Raw genomic sequence first — 23,016 nt, forward strand, 5'->3', positions numbered from 1 at the left:
TTTGAGCATAGTCTATAAGTAGCAGAGTTTTCCCTCAGCTGCCACACAGCTGAATATCGCCTCGTTTGGGTCTTAGAAAAGGATGTGCATTATGTTTGTGGAGGATTGAGCGTTAAAGGAATAGTAGTTTCAAACCTGTATGAATTTCTTTCTTCTGCTGAACACAAAGGAAGATATTTTGAAGAATGTCGGTAACCAGACAGTCAAAGAACCCCACTGACTTCCATAGTAGGGAAAATGCGCATATGCGACATCAGCTGTTTGATTACTGACATTCAAAATATCTTCATTTGTGTTCAGCAGAAGAAAGAAATTCATACAGGTTTGAAACAACTTGAGGGCGAGTAAATGATGACAGAATTTTCATTTTGAAATGAACTATTCCTTTAATGGTAACATTTGAAGAAGGAAATAAATAGTAAATGTTACTGTATCTTAGAATTAACACATATTCAAATAAGCATGTTTATTACTTGAATGTGACTTAGCCTGATATGTTTAACTGTACTATTTATAATTTGACAAATAATAGGTTTATGCCAAACGTCACATGAACAAACAGGTCTCATTGCATCCACTTGTATGGCAGTACGAACTGATGGCGTTATCTATGGACTTGTAAGGTAATCAGCTAACCTAGCTAGTTATTTGTATTGTTTGCATTCTGTTCATTTTAAATATCAAAATGTTAGAAAAAAAAAAAAAACGTTTAGATATCAATCTGCAAATGCGACGGACATCACATCAGCAGACATTACAGCAGTATTTGCTAAAACGGTCCTCTGCCATCCACTGTCAAGTCTAGTCATTCGTCTTTTAGAAGGAAAAGAAACATTTTTTTTTGTTGCTTAGGTTCAAATGAGTAGGAAGATCAAAGTTTTTCTCCACAATGACTTTAGCAGTCTCTTCTGGGCCTGACTGATAGCAGGGGCAAAATTCCCAGCTCTTTTAACACTGTTTGGCTTTAAACATCTCCCTCCTTTGAATTTTCAACTTGGTTACATCATCCTTGGTTTAAATCATTCTAATTGTATGTGGGTAAAGACTCCATTGGAAAATAGTGAAAGATAAACAAATAAATAAGTAAATAAATAACAGTGTGTCTATTTACATTAAGTGCAAATAGCCCTCCTTTTTGGCTAACTCCCTCAGGGGTACTTCTGGTTGGGACAGACAAATTTACGGAAGACACTAGATTTTCAACTGTAGCAATAGTGTTGGCGTTGGGGTAAGGCGCGTGGCAGAAAGTTTTGACGCAAATCGACCTACTCCCTTTTCCTACCACATTTCAGATCGGAGAGGCATTTATTTTCAAGAAAAATGAAGAAAATATTCAAAAAGTGGAAATAAAGTGTCTAACGTTTGTTTAATATTAATAATAAAGGGTTTATTGGTTAGGCGTTAGTAACTTTATTAGGGAGGACTTCATTGTCCCAGTAAGAGGGCATCCATTTAATAACTTAATAAATATAATTATTTACACTCTATATTATTATTGCATACCGTTTAATGTACAACAACACTGAGGTGCAAATAGTATCTGCCAATATTTATAAGTATAAATATCATCTAACTAATACACTTATTGCAAAGAAAATTTAAACTTAGCTATTTAAACTTAGTGTAAATAGAATCTAGTTATTTACACTTAAGTTGTGTCCCAAATGACGCACTATATGCTATGCACTTATACACTATGTACTTATGCACTATGTACTCAACCGTGTAGTGTATGAACTTAAATATATGAATAAACAAATAAATACTGTTTTTATTATAGTACTATAAATTTAAACTTAAACATTTATTAAACACTAATGAACAGTTTATACTTGTTGTGTATATCTTACTTTTAAAATGATAATTGTCATATAATTGGATTAATTATATTAATATGCAATATGAATAACATGGACACATGATATAGTGTTACTGTTTTAGCATAAACTGTCTTACCAATAAAGTCCTGAAGTCATGTTAACATTTTTCCATTGATCTTTAGATATCATTTTATCTAATAGAAAACAATTTCTTGTTATTGAACCATATTGCTAAGCAGTTGATAACTTTGACCAAGACTGTAGTGTTTGACCGCTTCTGATCTGTGTTTTTTGCTCAGTGACGGGTGTTAGAAGTTTGGAATTTTCTCTCAATATGTGTCCCCATCCTATTCCCCCTCCAAACAGCGGGCAGTAGGGCAGAAAATGGGCAGGGATATTGCCTGGCGGCCATGGCTAACGCTGAAGATTGGCCTGGCTGCAGGAAGAGATGACATTCCCTGGGAATCACTGCCAGTATAATCCTAATGAGTTCTGCTCAAAGAGGAGAAACAGAGAGAGGGGAGGGAGATGAACGCTCACCACAGTGTAAAGCATGTATAAAGTGCAGAGGAACAAAAGCAAGTCATAAGAACAAGAAAATAACAGATGTATGACACAATATATGGACCCTTTAGAAATTACTTCATAGTAATTCTTTTATCTCCTGCCATTTCAGGCAGGTGTTTCTCATGCGGACAAATACATGATCAGATTTAAGAGTGTAGCACAGGCTCATGCCGGATTGGTTGACAATGTTTCAGGAGATTGTTTACATCAAACACCCAACGTGATCGAGTCACCGGCAAAGTCCACTTATGTTTCACACGGTTTTACCAAATCAGATGGATTTTTATTTGCTACTTATAAGGATTCATGAGGCGCATGTCAACTCTAACATGTCAAACATTGATGGAAACAATTTTACATTTAATTTGTCCTTCAGCATATGTTTTCCAGCTTAGCTGTTTTAAGACAAACATTATACAGTACATAAACAATTTCAACCCACATCAACCTAAAAAACTTATAGGGGTAGTTCTCTCAAAAATGAAAATTCACGATTCGATACATATCACGATACTGAACACATGATACGATATTATTGCGATACTCCAAGACATATGGTAAAATGTTAACAAAAAATGTACTGTTGATTAAAATGCTAAATTCGGTTTTACATTGTGGGTGTAACTGAATAAGCTTGGACTTAGGGCTGGTAACCCAATGCACAGGACAATGGTGACACCAGAATAAAAATATTGATGATTCTGAACCTGAAAATACAGAATTAGTTTAGACGAATATGCTTGCACTCTGTCAATGACTACATATATTTAAAATAATGTAGGACACTTTTTACTGGTAACATAAGACATTTGGCATTATCAGGACCCACAAATATTCCCCCATTGCATTATTATTCATTATATTCAACAATATATAGTATAGTAGTTTAATGTAGTGACACTTAAACTCTGTAAACTTGAATTTTTTCTCTCAGAAATATTCATTTTGGGTGAATTATACACAATACATTTTGTCACTATCCACGATAGATATTGATGCATTTTTGTATTGCGATATATTGTTAGAATTTGTGACACGATATATTGTTACACCTCTAGTCATCATTTATTCACCCTCATGCCTGTATGTCTTTATTTATTCTGCGGAACATAAAAGTTACATAGAACATAAAACTTTAAATAATGTCTAATCTAACGACAGTTAATATGGTCGAAAACATAGAATTGGATTCCATTGATTGTTTTTCTTTTTCTTTTCAAAATTGTCTTCTTTCTTTTTCTCAAAATATCTTCCACAGAAGAAAGACAGTCATACTGGTTTGGGAACAACATGGCGGATGACAGAATTTTCATTTTTGGGTGAACTACTTCATTAATTTTGATTTCTGAATCTGAGATCAATTTTAATCCTCACTTAGGCTCCATGTAGAGTCGATTGGCTTTGGATTGTTCGGTGTTAATTAGAACGTTTAGATAACAAGCCTTGACATATCCCTATTAAAATGATCTGAACAGACTGAGGAGCCATCAAATTAAAATATTAGACACACTTACATGTAGCAAACAATAACGGTAATTGCATAATTTAGTTTTGCCACAGTGCCTGCTGGGAACCAAAGTACAGCATAATTGAATTAGTGAAAGAAATCGAATCTCTAAAACTTCATAATAATGTGTAGAAATGCCAGACTTTTTTTTCTTCTTGAGGTTAATGCAGTTGCAGTTGTAAGAACAAGGTCCTGTATGCCACAGTAAGCTGAGAGCGCAGTGAACGTGGCTATTCAGAGCAGCCCGGGACAGTATGTAGCTGTCAGCTCGTGTGCTGTATTATTGCTCGTGTTAGAGCAGCCACTTAGTCCAATGAGAGTGAATAATTGAGCGGAACAAGCCCTGAGACAAGACGGCATGCAAATGCCATGTCGGGGGACACGAGCGCCACACCGCACAATAAAATATGCTAAGTGGCAGGAGAGAGGGCCTCGGAGGATTGAGAGGGAGCGATAAAGAGCGACGGAGGGAGAGAGAGAGAGAGAGATAAATTATCTGTCGCTTAATGCGAAGCAACGCAACCAAATGAGCCGTGGTGAGGGTGAATTACACATAGTCAGCCCTCCTTTTTTCCACCGCTCCATCGTCATTATGTCAAAGAGAGGAGGGAACAGGCGGAGGAGAGGAACGGTCAGAGATTATACAGATGCAGAGCTTGTTAGCGCAGCTGGGGGTCCGCAAGCAGGCGAGGTTAAATTATACGCGATAGATCAATGGTGCTTTTTCAGTCTAGGTGGTATATCAGACATGTGCGCACACACAGACTAGCAGAAAAGCACTTTTTAACACATTCCGTTCCTCTTTGTTGTTGTTTTTTTTAAAAGGGATTTACCCTTTTATTTCTTGACAGTATGTGCTAGACTCGAACTTGCAACTCTCACATGAGCACCACAGCTCAATGTGTCTGCAGCCCATGTGCGCACCAGTACTGTATATAGCATGTTCATTTATTCACAAACATTGTGATGTTCACATTGAAATGCCATTAAAACAAACATTGGTGGACAGAGTCATATAGAGAGGATGTGAAAATTATATTTTAATTTTACTTACATTTTAATGTGGGAGTGGCTGTCTTGACTTTAAAATAACTTAATATTGAGCTTTTGTTTTAATTCAAGGCAAAATGTTGACAAAAATGAGTTTGAAGTCAAGAAATAACCCCCTGCCTCTATGCCAAGTGTAAATACTAAAACAGTATATTTTACTATCATAATGTGACGTTTCAAAAGAACAGCATTTCATTGAAATAGAAATCTTTTGTAACATTTAAATCTATTTACTGTCACATCCTTGCTGAATAAAAGTATTATTTTCTTTTATTAAAAATCGAATTGATCCCAAACTTTTGAACGACAGTGCAAATGTTACTGATCTTCTTATACAAAATTCATAATTGCAAATTCTTCCATGGAGGACCCCTGTTGACATCACCAAGGCCGCTTAATTTTCAACCAACAGGTGCCGGTTGTGTTTCAGGAGGAGAGTGTTTTGTGTTTCACGATCAGCGAAAGATTCTCTTTATGCAATTGTAAGCATTTTCAAAAACTGTGTACAAAGAGATAGCATTATTCTGCTCACCGTTCAACCATTAAACATTAAAAGGACATTTAAAAGTGTAAAAGTATATCATAAATTAAATCAGAAGAACAGACCATAAATGCGCAGTATATGTTGTCTTTTTTCATACTGTTACAGCGGAATACAAAGGAAAAGATAAAATAATCAGGTGGAAACTAATTCATAGACTAAAAAAGCTCTTACCATAGATATTCTTGTTTTGTCATGTCACATTAAAAAACAAAACTGACGTAAAAGGATTATTTGTAGCGCAACCTGATTTGAAATGTGTTGTTTCAGTCTTTTTTAAGTGGAACTTCCCCAAGGAAGGAAAAAGGCAGATAGAACTGACTGTATGCTAATCAAATCCATTAAAAATGGCTAAAATATGTCAAGCCTTGTCCAGGACATTTTATTTCCTGACTGAATATCCATTTCCATTTGAAAATTTATATTCATCAAAGTATCCTAAAAAGAAGTGGATCACAGTTTCCAAAAAAGTAGCACAACTGTTCATTCACGTGACACTGAAGACTGGAGTAATGATGATGAAAATCCAGCTTTGCCAATCACAGGAATTAAAATAGAACAGTTATTTTAAATTGTAAAAAATATTTTACAATATTACTGCTTTTACTGTATTTTTGATTAAAAAAATAAATGCAGCCTTGTTGAACAAAACTTCTTTCAAAAACAAAATCGTACAGACCCTAAATCATTTGAACGGTAGTATAAAGTGTTTTGATCTCATGGTGAGTAATATATAGTGTATTATGATTATTATTACATGCAAATGTTTTTTTATTATACTGTTACTTGACTCAAGCATTTCGATCTCCTGCATTAATGCATTTCATGAGTATAGTTGTGGTGCTCTGGATGAAAGAGGCTTTAAGTCTTGCAGTTCCACTGACATAAACCCTTGTTGTGTGTCGGGAGGAGGCGTTGAGTCCTTTTCTCCAGCGCTGTTGTTCTACATGGCTCATTGAAGCCATGGCCTTGAGAGGTAAAACACTGCAGCTACAAAGGGTTACGGCCTTTGATCTGTCACAACTGGAGAGCAGGGGGTGCAGAAGACCAGTGAAAAGGATTGTGGGAGGAGGGCGTCCCTTATATAGGACCAGAATTATAAAGGGGTGTGTGTGTGTGTTTTTTATTGGGGGACGAGTGGTTAAGAGGCTACGTTATTAACTCGGCCCTTCTCTGCATTTTACACACACACACACACACACACACACAGTTTTCCTCTGGTCTTATGATAGATAATACAGTCAGTGGTGTGCACCAGCACACATAAAGGTACTCAGAGCCTGACCTTTAGAGAGGAGCAGAGAGCACATTTTGTGTGGGGGGCTTTCATGTGCACATACTTGTGTCTGTGTGTAGACTATGTACGTTCAGCCAGGTTTGTGGTTCAGTGCAAGTGGTAATGTATGAGTGTGTGTATGTCTTTCAAGCCTCTCTCAAAAATAAAAAGGTTATACAGTCTATTTTCTCCGCCCAGTACTAAGTAGCCCTCGATCCGGTAAAATCTGAGGGCTTTGATACTCTGACACTGATGAGGTCCTCGGAGTGTATGAAGTGCTCTAATTTGATGTCTTTGTTGTTTCGTCAGGTACTAAGATTATGAGTGTGACTACACATTTGTGTCATGTCCATCTCCTTTAATACTCTGTACCATATATATATATATATATATATGACTATTTTTGTGCAAACATAAATGAATATGCTTGAGTAAGATCAATCAATCTGTAAGATTTTTTGGTAACACTTTACAATAAGGTTCATTAGTTAACATTAGTTAATGTATTAACTAACATGATCAACTAACCATGAGCAATCCATTTGTTACTGTATTTGTTCATCTTTGTTAACGTTAGTTAATAAAAATACAGCTGTTATGTTAGTTCATGTCAGTTCACAGTGTATTAACTAATGTTAACAAATAAAGTATTAGTAAATGTTGAAATTAACATTAACAAAGATTAATAAATGCTTTATACGTGCAGTTCATTATTAGTTTGTTAACTAATTTAGTATTGTAAAGTGTTACTGATTTTTTTTTAAAGAAATTCAGCAAGACTGCTAGCCTGGTTAAAACCAGACCATTCTCAGTTGTAACTGAGTTATCGTCTGGCAAAGCGTCATAGACAAATCATTTCCAGAGGGGCGTCACCAACAGACGTCGCAGATAGACCTAAAGCCAATCAGAGCGATGAAGGAGATGACGTATGCAGAGCGGTGGAGAAACATCTCCGAGTGTTGTTCTTTGCTCGGTTTTTAACAAAAAGGAAACGTTCAAATCGCTTAAAACAGATGTGATAGCTGATTCGAACAAGTGATGTTCGACGGCGGCATCCATCTTTGTAATGTAGGCTACAAAATCTGCTTCAAAATCCCAGCGCTGTCGTCATCGTGTAAAGCCTGCCCCAACGTTTCTGATTGGTGCCGCGATTTCGACGGATTGGAAATGGGCTTAAATGAGCTCTTTGCCAGACTAACTTTCAGAGCAAATCTAAATTTGCCGGAAGTTGTCTGGGTTTTCCCAGGCTACAAGACTGCATTAAATTGTTCAAAAGTGACTGTAACCAGCACAAATGTTTTCAACATAATACGAAGAAATGTTTCTTGAGCCCTGAATCAGCAAATTAGAGTGATTTCTGAAGGATCATGTGACACTGAAGACTGGAGTAATGCCCAAAGTCCCTTTGAGGCATTTCACTCGGCGGCCATCTTTGTAACGCCTCTCGGAGCTATTTCAGTCATGCAAGTACAGCCTCTATCTCTTTGAATGGGGATACATCAAATTCTCCAAAGCTGTTCACCAAGCTATAAGTATTTGAAAGCACCAATAAAATCTAACAACAACTGCCTCATAAACATTGTTTCTAAACGCTCAAATCATGACAAAAACCCCCTGAAATGTTCTGGCTGGACTAGCCTATCATAAGCGCGCACCGGAACTTCTAACAGCAGCTGCAGTGACATGATGACTTTACCAATTGGCTATTGGCTCTTTTATTCGCCATATTGCACGATGCTCTTACTCTCATTCATAGTAATGTGAGTGCACCGTCTTTGTATATCTAAAATCTTTGGTTATAACTTCTGAAAATTCAGCTTTCTCGTCACAGGAATCAATTACATTTTAAAATATGTTAAAACAGAAAGGCAATTAAATAAATACAGCCTTGTTGAGCAAAATACACTCTTTCAAGTACACCTTTTTTACTCTAAACGTTTCAGTGGTTGTACAGTTATTATTACTGCACATTTAAATATTCTTAATTATTTGCTGTGTTTGATTATTCAAGGATAGCAGAATAGATTATATATGGTTGATTACTGAGTGAATTGTTTAACCTGGATTGTATTTCTCTTTTCTTGCGATTTTTATAGATCATTGGTACGATCCCTCTGATGCCAAACTCTGTAGGACCTTCCAGCCAATCAGGGGGCGGCACTCCCTCCCTGCAGGTCCAGCCAATCACACCACAGCTGCTGACCAATGCACAGGGTCAGATTATAGCCACTGTGATTGGCAACCAGATCCTGCCAGTGATCAACACCCAGGGAATCACACTGTCACCCATTAAACCTGGACAGCAGGTACGTAATGACTGTTTAAAACAACGATTTCAAAAACTACTGTGATGTGAAATTATGTGAAGCTTAATATGCCATAAGAAAAATACCAGGAAATATGCATGATATATCCTAATAATCACATAATAACCTATAATATACAGCATAATATAGCCAAAGACATGTGTAAGACAAAGACAGAGATACAGTATGCCAACAGAACCCAATACAACTCTCCACTCGCATAGTAACACTGTATTTCAAAGGCTTGCACCTATAATAATACATAACAATAATCAAACTTTAATATAAATCATCCTCAAATAACAATGATCAAACTCCTATATCAAATAATAATCAAGAAGGTAGTAAGAATACACAGTTAAAGAGCCTAACAACAGTGCAAAACAAAAGAGACTATAGAGACATGCGTATTATCCCCGGTCCCACCCTATAATCTACAGCGGTCGGCTATAAAAGCGTCTATAGGTCAACCTCATTTCTGTTGGAGCAACTCTGTGTCATATTTACTGGAAACTTTGATCACGGACGTAAACGCAGTAATGCATTTGTAATAATGTTTATGGGTCTGTCTGCGTTTCAAGTTGACTCCCGAACATTTTCATGCAGCGATAATTTATGGCTGTCAAACACGGTGGCGGCAGAGAGATCCACCGAAGCTCGGTAATTCTCACAGACCTGTCAACAGTTCTGACAGTGTGTGCAACACTACTGACATCTTTCAGCATCCAAAGAAAAACACACTCACGCACAAACACACAGAGGAGAATTAATAGTGCAAGAGAACAGCAGAGAGAAGCCAACCCACTTTTAGACAGATGAGACGCTTGTTTCTTGAAGAGTGGAGATGCACCATCTACAAGAGGCGCTCGATGGTGCATAAAACATGAAAATGTATGGTGCCGCAGTCATGCCACATTGCCCATAATAATGACTCATATTGTAGCCACATAATTTTGATTTCTGGGCTCAGTAAATGTGTGTGTTTTCCTTTTCGTGTTAAGGTTTCGGTGCTGAATAGCCAGACGCTGTCGTTTCTTTTGTGTACTTGAAAGTATCTGACAGCCGTGTTGAATGAGAAATTGCACGGGGAGTGAATGCAACCTCTAGCATCTCCACCGGTCCGCATCTCTCATCTCTAATAAACAAGCAGACGAGTCTAGATTTGCTCATTCTAATAAACAGACTCAACAGTTTTACCCAGTAAACAACCACAGGACCAAAATCTTTTATCTCTTAAAACCCAAATAGCCTCTTTATTTTATTCTCTGTAGTTTCATGTTCAGATTTAATGTTAAAAATTGTGATGCTGTTCCGAATAAACCTGAGAAAAACCTAAAAAACGAAGCAGCACATAACGCCACTAAAAAAACGCCTACAATGACTATGTTATTACGTTTTTTTGGACAGGGAACCATCTTAAAAATAAAGATTCTGGTTTCAATAGCACTTGTGACGTATCGTTGATTAAAAAAAATAATGAATTTAATAAATTATACATATTTACTATTATATTAGCTATTTACAAAAGAAAAACTAAATGGGGCCAATCTGTAAATGTTAAAGTACTCATTGTTTCAATAGAATAGCCACAAGACTTAAACATTATGTGTTATTGTGATTTTAGTTTGAAAATATCAGTATCAAAATCATTTTAATAAACATTTAAAGAACATATAATACATATTCGAAAAACAGTAGGCGAAAAGTACCCGGATGACCTACTACTTCCGCCAAGATTCTCAAGTGCTCATTCAATGGGCCCTTTACTATCCCATGAGGCCACGGGAGATGATTTATGAATGGACGTGAAGCGGCGCAAGTGACGCTGGTAATTCACGAGACAGTAACAACATGGCGGATGTAGAAAGTCCGAATTCCATTCATACTACCCATAAACATACTATATAGAACATACATTTTGTTGCAAAGTGAGTTCCAAATTAAATGTAGTACCTACTCAGTATGCGATTTCAGAAGCAGTGAAAGTAACGGCATTAAAAAATGCAGAGAATTTAAAAAGATTAATGAATGTTTTATTTTTATTTTTTAAAATGGTAACACTTTATTTTGACGGTCGCTTTTGAACATTCTGTTGATATAAGTAACTTTGCAACTACATGTCAACTAACTCTCATTAGAGTATTAGTAGACTGTCTGCTTAATATCTGCTAACTGTTTATTGTAATGCTCCCCAACAGACATTCAACTGACTATTAGTAACTTTATTTATAACTTTTAGCCAACTTATTATAACCCTATCAGTCTACTAATACTCTACTAACACTCTAATGAGAGTTAGTAGACATGTTGGTGCAATGTTACTTATAGTCAACAGAATGTGTTAAAGGGACCATCAAAATAAAGTGAAATCAATATCACTTTTATATCCCATTCACTTTCATTACAAGTGCCTGCTTCTTTTTTATATAACAAAAGATGTCAAAATGAATTTGCCACAAATGCTGTCAATTGAGTTTAACTTGAATTAACTATTCCTTTTAATGCCATGTTTTTTTTTTTTAACATCTACCATGGTACCAAGATTTTTTAAAATGTTTTTGAAAGAAGTCTCTTCTGTAAGGCTGCATTTATTGCATTGTCAAAACAGTAAGATTGTGAATTATTTTCAAAATTTAAAGTAACTTTTCTATTTGAAAATATTACATTGAATGTAATTTACTCCTGTCATGGCGTAATTGAATTTTCAGCACCATTATTCTTTGATGACTATAAAGTTCAAAAGAACAGCGTTTATTTGAAATAGAAATCTTTTGCGACATTATAAATGTCTTTACTGTCACTTTTTATCAATTTAACATGTCCTTGGTGGAGAAAATGATTAATCTTACTGACCACACTGACTTTAGAACAGTAGTGTATATTGTGTTCTCCTAAGTGTGTGTGCAACTCAACATGTGTGTTTTTCCACAGCTGCCACAGGCCGGCCAGACTTCACAGGCTCCTCCCGTGTCTCAGCCAAGTCTGCTCCGCATGCCCCACAGCCAGAGCCCTCTCCGCCAGGCCTCTTCCTCCTCCTCAACATCATCATCCTCATCCTCGGCCCTCAGCGTCGGCCAGCTAGTCAGCAGTGAGTGTGCACTGTATCTCTGCATGTTTGCTGATCCATTTTTACTACACATAAACACTTTACACTGAGTTTACTTTTTTAAAAATGTTCTTATATAAGTGTTAATGAAAATATGCTGCCTTTTCATTCAGTTTTTATCAGATTTTAGTTGATTCGGTCATCTAGCTGACCAAACTGTAGACCGAATGCATGGAAGGCTTTGGCCTCCATAAGCACCACATATAAATCACTCCCTCCAAGCCTGTCAGAGCCACGGCGGCCCTTTTAAAAACTGTTTTACTTAGATAAATTCTCATTTGTCAAAGCCAATTGGCCTAAAACCATCTGCAGTGGAGTTTTTAAATTCAATAAACAGGAAGTTTCCATTGATCAACTTGCTGTGGATATAACCAATGGACTTTGGTTGTGTTTTCATTTTTTCCCCTCTTTTTTGTTTTGTTCAAAACATAGACAATACCTTTAGCATTCTCTATTCATTTCATCAGTTTACCGCCGTGGTGCAGCTCTCCATGCCAGATTGTGTTTGTCGCGATGTCCTTGGCTAACGTTAATTCCCCAGAACATGTTTTGAATGGAGGGGGGGGGGGTGGGGGGGGGGTGGGGGGGTGGGGGGGTGGGGGGGTTTGACTGACCCCACAGCCACCACATTCAGCTCAGATAGAATACATGCCGGATTTTCAAGGACCGTACACATTTTGCATTTGGCAAATCTTTTTTTTGTTGTATTGTATTTTATTCAATGAGGTGGATGTTATGATAACAATATCGAATCACACTGCTGGGCTTTGTTAAGACATTACATGATTGAGTCAAGGTTGTCCTTTTGGGATCAAATTCTTCGGTCTTTGAGTATTATTAAAAAAGAATTCATTTTAACGGATCAGCAATGAATAATAACATGGCAAAAGGCAATCTACCATTACAATTTGTCATAAATCATTATTATGTGGTCAAAAAGACAAAACTGCTTCATGTAACTGGAATTTTCAATATTGCATGGGAGCAAGTTCAGGTTTCAACAACTAATTTGCATATGGGGTGTGACAGGGTGCTGGTTCAATATATTTTGACTTTAAATATGGCTGATGGATTCTTTTAATAATTCATTCATAATGACGTCCATGAATTATTTAGTCTGCCAAATTTTTCTTATGTAAGCAGGATGTTAGACCACCTGGCATTGATGTATAATGGCCAATCACATTTTATTAAGCTAAAATGCACAAAATAAAATCTTGAATCTATAAAGCCTGGAGTGCAAAGCTGCTAAATTGAAATCTAACCTCTGCATACCTGTCTTTCATAGCTAAATGTCCAAGCAAAGAAAGAACTTGGCATAAAAATGAATATTTCTTAGAAAGGCATTTTAGAATGCTATTAACATAAGCATTCATTTGGGAAGTCCCTAATGCAAGCATTATTTTATTCTCACTGGCATTCAGCCTTACTGTTACACAAAGCTGTAAATTAGAAACCATACCTTAAGAAAAATCAGTCAATGTTTGGAAAATACACAGGAATGGAAGCTATTTTGAAGTAATTTTTGTCAAAGTCATATTATAACACTTCGGCCGTGTGTCCACCCAAAGTGTTTTTCCACGCGCCTGGCGTATGTTTTCAATTGTTTTCAATGGGAGCGCCGCGTTTTTAGAACGCCATGAGCGCAACGAGGCGCTGGACGTTTTTTTCACGCTGAAGCGCTGAGAGCTCGGCGTTTTTACTGGTTGCCGAGAGTTGAAGAATGTTCAACTTTGGGTAAAACGCAGCGCTCATCACTGTCACTTTTTACCCAGCCGTCCAATCACAGTTGGAGGAGGGGCGGGACTAATACCACACCGAGCAACTGTCACAACATTCTTTCTGTACAACGACATCAACCAGCAGAGATAACCGAACAAAATGGATGAAAAATAAATTTTTAGTATGAAACAAATTATCTGCGAAATCAGTTACAAGTAAAATGTGCTGCGGATATTCTGTATCATAGCAACGAAACGTCTCAACGGAAAAAAACGCTGCGCTGCCAAAACGCTCTCAAGCGCTTGCTAGCAGGCCTCTTCAGCAGAGCGTCTAGCGTTTTCAGCTGGCTAAAAACGCTTTGGTGGACACACGGCCTTATATTCAGTTCTGCATTTAGTGTATGAATCCATGTGAAATGTGAGTTGCAGCTTCATTCTTTTCTCTTCTGTTTTATAGACCCTCAGACTGCACCCAGTGAGGTGGATGGTGTAAACCTGGAGGAGATTCGAGAATTCGCCAAAGCGTTTAAAATTCGCCGACTGTCTCTGGGTCTGACTCAAACTCAGGTGGGACAGGCTCTCAGTGCAACTGAAGGACCAGCCTACAGCCAGTCTGCCATCTGCAGGTATGGAGGTCACCAAACAGATCAAAGTGTACTAGCACATTTAAAAAAAAAACTATTATTATATTATATTATATTATTCTAAAGTAGCTTTCTATAAAAAAATAAAAAAAACCCGGGTGTACATACAAGTAGTACCCAATTTATATTTCATCACAAATAATTAAGATGTTAAAGAGAGATGTTAAACATTCATAACTGATGAGCAATATATGTCAGATGCATCCATTTTATTCCAGTCCGTGCCCGCCTCCAATAATCTTTGCAGTCTGTATGAAAAGATTCAGTTACTAATGTAAAATACATCAGCTTTGGTATTACAAGAAGCACTTAAACCACTTAATAATTTCTAAGGTCCAATGCCATGTATTCACATGACATTTAGCTTAGCTGAAAGGAACTTGACATGACTTTTAATAAAACGTGGTGTTCCACAGTGCAAACTAAACTAGGACATTATGTAGCATGAGTAAATGAAATATTTAACATCATCATTAGAGCGCTATTTTGTGTGTGTGTGTGTGTGTGTGTGTGTGTGCATTTTGACGAGTTCAGTAGTTACTGTATACATCAGGGGACAATTTGCACCAACATACGGATACATGTGATGTTAGATTACATTTATAAAGGATGCACAATATCTTATCACACAAACTATTGAGGCCTGTGCTATTAGACATAAACAAGAATAAGAAAAGAAAGGATAAAGCACAAAACCTATAGTGCAACTACTGCATGATCAATGATAGACCCACAACTTTTCTGTTGACTCAAACTCAAGCTAACTTGTTTGGGTCCAAATTTTGAGTGGCAGGTACGGATAAACTGATTTCACATAAATTAAAGGAAAATATGTTGTTGTTTTTCTTGTTGAGCTTGATGAATGCAGTTTACAAATTATTTACAAATTAAGAATATTTAAATATAATCTTTTTTTGTAATTACAGTTGTTATTTTACTACAATAAGTGTTATAATAAGTGAATATAATTTAAAACAATGTATTTGGTTACTTCATTTCGATAGTCCACTTTAGACATTCTACGAACTATAGGTAACTTTGCAACTACATGTCAAGTAACTCTCATTAGAGTATTAGTAGACTATAGTAGGTTAGGTGTTAGGGTTCGGGTTAGTAGAATAATTTGACATGTAGTTGTAAAGGTACTTATCATATTAGTCAGTAGAATGGGGGACCATCAAATTAAAGTGTTAGCAGATATTAAGCCGACAGTCTACTAATACTCGAATTACTGGTAGTTGACATGTAATTGCAAAGTTACTTATAGTTAGTAGAATGTCTAAAATGGACCTAAATAAAGTGTTACCATGTATTATTTAAATTGTGTAATACATTGTTATCAGTATATCTAACATTTATAATACTTCTCGCAACAAAAACATGGGAGCCGTACCTGTAATACTCTAGAAAAGTAATTGAATGTGTGCCCTATTCAACAAAAGTTCAAAATAAGCAATATGAGTGATACTCTAGATAATAAAGACACATTAATAACCACTTGAAATAAAATTCCTTGTTTGAATGAACTCTGATCTTACCGCACAATGTCTCCATGTGCATTTTAATGCTTATAGGATTGTAAAAGGCTTATAGTTTGTCTGATGAGACACTGATGATGTTTATCTGACATGCCGCTGTCGCACGCTTGTTAAAATTTCATCATATCAGCAACGAGCGACCGATAAAACCTGAAATTGCTCGGTGGGGGGAGAGTGCGGGAATTCCTTATGAAGCTTCAAACTAGTGCAGAAAGTCTTAAAAATCCTGCATGAAATATTTAGCCGCATGCATTATTTAGATATTTATAGCATACATTAAAAGCCATTAGTTTCCAAAATAAACAGGTGATGTGATGTTTTTCTCTATATGCGTCCTTTCATCTCGTCAGAAAGGAAGGGGGATTTTTTTTTTTTTTTCATTATTTGTTCATTTGTATGACATTGGACATGACAGTGTGCAGAGTGTTTTTGGCTTTAAAGGCAGACTTCACATGCTTTAGTTTAGTTAACATCAGCAGAGACAAGAGGAGAAAGAGGTGAACGTGCTTTCGCTTGTGAGTGTGTGAGCTCTTGGGGCTCTTGTAGTCCTTGCTCAGTCAAACTCGGCCTGACAGATGTCTCTATCTTGTCCGATCTCATAGTTCACAGCGGAAAAAAGCATTATTGGTTCGTCTGAACAATCAAAAAGGTGCATCGTCAAACTGATCAGAGGCAGGGGTCATTATTAAAGCCTGCAGAATCCAGATGCCTTATGACTGATGTGAAGCATTTGACATCAATGGAATGAAATCATAAAATACACGTTTGACATACTCAGTTTATTGAGAATAACATATTATTAAGAATGCAATAAAATCTAAATCATATTATTAAAATCATTTGCTCCCTCGTTTATTTAAATCAGTTAAATACACCATACAAATTAGATTTTATACAGCATGGTTCGCGGCCTTTTCTCTTTTGCATGCACCGTTGCACACAGACGCTCATAAGATGTCATATCATCACATAATTGCGAGATGGCAATCGTTTTTCCACTTTTAAGCTGTGTGGATTTACAACATTAATCCACACCGAAACACTGGTTTCACATCAATGATTCATGTCTCAGGCGGCAAAGCTGCCATCTATAATTTGCACGACAAATTGGGCAGAAGAGCTGCTTAACATGACTGTATATATATTTAATCGCACCTACTTTCCCACTGCCTTTTGATTCATTTCTGTCTCAAGGCTGTCCTCTGTATTCGCCTCAAAAAACATTTCCGGACATCTTTTGAATGGGGAGAGTGGAGAGAATTGTAACATTCATTAAATGAATTAGCCTGCCCAAACTTTTGAAATTTAGTTTCAAACATCCTTGAAAAGTAACTGTTATTACAGTCAATTCAATTTATTAAAGGGATAGTTCACCCCAAAAAGGAAAATTCTGTCAGTAATTACTCACCCTCATGTTGTTCCAACCCCGTAAGACTTTCGTTCATTTTCGCAACACAAATTAAGATATTTTTGATTAATTCTGAGAGCTGTCTCACTCCTCCATAGGCTTCTATTGTAATTGAAACTTGCCGGCCCAAAAGTTAGTAAAAACATTCAAATAGTCCGAGTGACTACAGTGGCTCTACCTTAAGTTTATCAAGCGACGAGAATACTTTTTGTGCGCAAAAAAAAAAAAAAAAATAACAACTTTATTCAACGATTCATTTTCTTCTGTGTGTTCTGGGTTGTATGTCAGAACGTAGGCTCACTATTGGCCAGCATCACACACATGACCAGCATCGGCCAATAGTGAGCCTACGTTCTGACATACAACCCAGAAGCGCTGCGTTGTTACACTACGTGAACTCACTCAGAGGCCCACACAGTAGAAAATGAATGTAAAGACATTTATTAAGTTACAAAAGATTTATATTTCAAATAAATGTTTTTTTTTTTAACTTTCTATTCATCAAATAATCCTGAAAAAAAATGTTGCACAGTTTCCACAAAAATGTTAAGCAGCACAACTGATTTTAACATTGACAATAATAATAAATGTTTCTTGAGCAGCAAATCAGCATATTAGAATGATTTCTGAAGGATCATGTGACACTTAAGACTAATAATTCAGCTTTGCCATCACAGGAATAAATACATTTTAAAATATATCAAAATGGAAAACAGTATTTTAAATTATAATAATATTTCTTAAGATTGTTTTTTTTACTGTATTTTGATATAAGAAATATATTGCTAATATTGCTTAAGTCAGATCTCAAAATAGCACAAAAGCTTATCACAATTATGAAATTTATGTACGATTTGAATTATTGTCAACAAATAACTGACCAATTACAATTACCCCCCCCCCCCCCCCTCTTTTCCTTAAAAAATAAAATAAAATAGTAAAATAATGTAGTCACTACTAAAACCCGCTCAGTTTTGATAAAGTAGTGATTTTGTTGATCCTGCATTAGCATTATTATATCCCCGCTGTCTCTCTCCAACCAGAAGATGAAATATTTAACTTATTTCTGGAGTAACTGCAGTGAACAGGATCTAAAATTAAGAAATTAAATAATACATGACTATAAATAAGTCGGCATCTCAATATTCCTGGACTTTTTCCTGCTCAGTTGTGCTTTAACAGGGTGCTGTCACTCATCTCCGCTCTGAAAAAAAAAAACGTCTTTTCGTTTGAGGACCTGGGAGAGCGAGGGCCTTTGCCCCCGCTTCAGGCGTCTTTTCAAATGCCAGTTAAGATTCCATCAAAGGCCTCCTCACAGGAGCCTGTCCAGGAGTTCAGGACCAAGAGAGACTGTGTGTTGTTTCAGAGAGCAGTAGTTCACCTCTCTCGCCTCCCTCAGCTGGGCTTTTCTCTGTCTGCCTGACAGATGTCCATGTGTCGGATAGGAGCGCAGGTCAGGGAACTCACTGAAACATCTCCCCATTAAAGACACACCTGAAAATCTCCACGTTCAGTGGAGTCTTTGGAGACAAAAGCTCTTTTATGGTTCTTCTGTAACTATATACTGTACTTTGTAGCTGGTTATACAGGCTGTAGATCAGTATCAGTGCTTTTCAAGGGGTTTTACTTCCGATTTTACATTGAACATCCTGTAGAGACGCACCACATTTATTTTATAATGATGATTATAATATATACAATTATGTAATTCTAAATAATTATGGAAAATAAAATAATGGAATGGCATATGGTTAGTTTCTTTCACAACAAACCTGTTTTTAGTTTTTGACCCACCAGTTTTTACTGCTTTAGAGATACATAAACTGCTTGTATACTACCGGTATATCTATCCAAATGATATCTATTCAAAACAATTCCCATAGTTCAGTGTAACCCCAAATAAAAAGCCACATAGCGTACTAAACTTTTACCAGGCATTTTCTTTTCTTTCTTGTAGCTTAAGTGGCTGCTGTGTGAAATGTATGTTTTGAGTGCTTAGTTTAAACAAGTGTAAATCTAGTAACCGTGACAAATTTTTCATTATTGTTTTTGTTCAGAAAGCAAAGTTTCTACCTCAATTGCCAAGTAAGACCTAAATATTAGACTGATTTACCTCCCTGGAGACCCTAAAATTGCAGGGATATTCAAAAGTGAAGGTGAAAATGTATTAGCATTAAACATTAAATGAGCATCAGGCTTGCTTGAGGAAGACGGAGAAGTTTTAGAAGTGTATTCAAATGTGTGTGCATTTGAGTGAATAATTTAAAGCATTTGTGAATTAATAATGCTTTTAATGTTTTTATTGCATGCTTGTGTTATCCATTTGACAATATGTATTAAAATCTCTCACAGAAAAGAGAATTCCTAATCATATGTGAAGCCATCTGTGGCTTTGATTGTACCGAGGAGCTAGAGAGGGCAAATAAATGAATTCATTCTTTATGATATCCGTCAGGTGCTTGTTTGTATTTGGACCGGCCCGTGGAAGAGTCCTCTTGGTTCAATGCATCATGGGTACAGAGAGTCAACAAAAGCATCATATGAAGGAACATTTGATGTTCTGGAGTGCAAAAACTGGCTCTTTGGGCTTAGATTCATTTGTTTCCCAGCACGCAACAGCTGAAGCAATGCAGTAAAGGCCATGAAACTCTCTGTCCCATTGGCGGCTTGGACCAAGAGACCCTTTCTGGGCGACTGGGTCAGACAGGAAACCCCTCACCCGGTCTGGGCACTTGAGTAAGCTTGTTCTCTCTCAATTCTCCCCCAGACACACCATCCTGAGAAGCCACTTTTTCCTACCACAGGAAGCCCAAGAGAACACTATAGCTAGCAGTCTGACAGGCAAACTGAACCCTGGCCTTTTATATCCTGCCAGGTTCGAGAAGTTGGACATCACCCCAAAAAGCGCCCAGAAGATTAAGCCCGTGCTGGAGCGCTGGATGGCCGAGGCGGAAGCCCGCCATCGCTCCGGTATGCAGAACCTGACCGAGTTTATCGGCAGCGAGCCCTCCAAAAAGCGCAAGCGGCGGACCTCTTTCACGCCGCAGGCTCTGGAAATCCTCAACAGCCACTTCGAGAAGAATACTCACCCCTCCGGTCAGGAGATGACCGAAATCGCAGAGAAACTGAACTATGACCGCGAGGTGGTGCGCGTCTGGTTCTGCAATAAGAGGCAAGCGTTGAAAAACACTATTAAGAGGCTGAAACCGCCCGAGCTCGGGCCGATCGCACCAATGGACCCTCTGGTCGATAATATGGAAGAACATCCTTAGCTCGATGAGGCGAACACGCACCGATGGCGAAACTTCTGATGTTGTGGACTTAAACCTGGACAATTAGTATCCGATGCATCGTCGACTGGATGAACTGTCGACAAAGACAAAAAGAAATATTGTCAGTGTTATCATCACAAAAAGCAAAAACCAAAAAAGTCAAGAAAAAAGAGAGTTAAAGTACTGATTCGTTAGCAGTGTGTGAGGAATTAAGAACAAGGATCATATTTAAATCAAGGATGGTGAAGAAACTACTTACCAAAGTTTGTTGCATCTGATTCCTGAGGTTTTTTAATTGTAAATGTGTTTTACATTTTTACATTTTTACGGGGGGGAAATGGCAAAAAAAAAAAAAAAAAGGAAAGGAAAGGAAAAAGAAAGAAAATGATTTGTGTGATGGGGTTGGTGGGTGTGACATTGAATCTTTGTCTTATTTTATTCTCTTGGGTTTTTGTGTAAATATTTCTGGTAATCTGTCACCAAATTGAAATCACAAGTTCCAAAAAATATCTTTGAGAAGTTTATTGTCACGTTTCTGCTGTCCATAGAAGGCCATTGTCAACTGTGTCATCTCACTCTGTTCATGAACATTAAGGCATCCGTCATAAAAGACTGCACTTGGGAGGAATATTTTGCAAAGAGATTCTCAGTGAACATACCATAGATATCCACATTCGTTGCAGCTGTGATTAAAGCTATTTTACGGTGTTGCCAAAGCCTCCTAGCCAAAGAACAAGGACATTGTGTCATACCTTGGCCTGAACCTTTCTCAAACCCTTTTATTCATGTGATCGGATGTTTTTATTTTTTGTCACTCAACTGAAAAAATATTTATATATATATATATATATATGAGATGAATTACTTTATTTCACTTGGGTTATGCAAGTTATCTTTTGTCCTCATGTCTTTTACATTTTTTTTTTTTTTTTGGCTTTGTGCAAAAACTCCATTGTGTCAGTCAGAAAGACTTGCTCAGATGGAAGAAAGGACTGGAAAATGCTCATTTTTGATGTAAGCCAAACATTTTACTGAATATAAACCTTAATATATATAACAAATAATTCATTGTCCCAAATACACCATCATACAAACCTACAGCCTATCTTCCGGTTACATTTACAGTAATTTTATGAATTATTTCTTTTGTTGTATAATTCTTATATTGTATCACTTCATACTTACAGACAAAAACAATAAAAAGGTTTCCGTTTACAGATAAATTTTAATATTTTTTTCCTGCAACATTAAAAATTTAAATTAAAATTGGTTAGCTGAATGGCATTTATATATTTAACTCAAACACAGTTATCAAAAGTTGCTAAAAACTACTTAGTAACGATACTGTTGATATTTCTTCCTATACAATTTTGCCATTTAATTCAGTCTGTATCTGTCCATCAGCAATGAACAGAAAATGGCAAGAACAAAGAAAATCTTTTGAGCTATTTATTCAAATGTAGTACATCACAATGGACATTTGCCATAATTATAGTTACAGAAAAATTGTCCGGCTTCTGGCAGCTATACGCAACCGATATCTTGACTCACATTAAAAGAGCTGTCTGATTACATGAACTCAACTCGTATTGTATAATATGACATTCTCCCAGCTCGTTCATTTTCATGAATTCAGAAGCATGGCATCTTTGTATGGTTGCAGAGACAGGACGTCTTAAGGTATACACGCTTACGAAATAAAGCTGTAACCAAAAATTAAAACCAAGAGACAAAAATCTGCGTTCTGCCTTTGCTCATCTTTTCAATGCTGGACCAAAGCTCAATAGTTATATGCACATTGTACAGAGAAATGGCTAAATGTCGTTGACAATCTTGAAATATGTAACTGATTGAAGAAAATTGATTAAATGGAGTATATCATAAATTACCTCAGCACTGTCCTGCTAAGTAGTGAGCAATGTCATAACATGATACCTTTCTGCAAAGGTTCACAACAAACCATAATGGACTTGTGTATATGTTTGTAAGTAGTTTTTATGACCGTCATAGATTGATTCTCACCTGCTTTTCTTTACGATGTGCTTTCCAGGGTCACGTGTATAGAGCAGACATAGTTTCATAACTGTCTTCTTTTTTTATTGTTTCGTTTCTGCATTGTTTATGTTTGTTTATCCCCTTTCACTATGTAAGATACATTTTTGAGTTTGATTGCCTGGAATTGCCCTGTATAAATGGGAAACAAAGAAAACTTTGTGGTTCAACTCAATTGTTTTCGAAAGATGATGGAAATTCTTTTGAG

General features: G+C 36.7%; 1 protein-coding gene across 3 annotated transcripts in view; it reads left to right on the forward strand.

Moving 5' to 3' along the window:
* Window positions 1-21,651, forward strand: part of pou6f2 (POU class 6 homeobox 2) — a 132,040-nt gene extending 110,389 nt beyond the window's left edge. For 2 of the 3 annotated variants that reach the window (XM_056254189.1, XM_056254190.1), the window contains 4 exons: window positions 8,858-9,067; window positions 11,999-12,155; window positions 14,352-14,520; window positions 20,252-21,651. In XM_056254189.1, coding sequence (XP_056110164.1) covers window positions 8,858-9,067; window positions 11,999-12,155; window positions 14,352-14,520; window positions 20,252-20,756 — 1,041 coding nt within the window. In that variant the 3' untranslated portion in view covers window positions 20,757-21,651. The remainder of the gene's footprint in view (window positions 1-8,857; window positions 9,068-11,998; window positions 12,156-14,351; window positions 14,521-20,251) is intronic. The other variant, XM_056254191.1, reaches the window with a different exon arrangement.
* Window positions 21,652-23,016: the final 1,365 nt, after the last annotated feature.

Source organism: Rhinichthys klamathensis, unplaced genomic scaffold, assembly GCF_029890125.1.
Source record: "Rhinichthys klamathensis goyatoka isolate OS25496 unplaced genomic scaffold, OSU_Roscu_1.1 h1tg000110l_1, whole genome shotgun sequence".
Classification (NCBI taxonomy): Eukaryota; Metazoa; Chordata; class Actinopteri; order Cypriniformes; family Leuciscidae; genus Rhinichthys; species Rhinichthys klamathensis.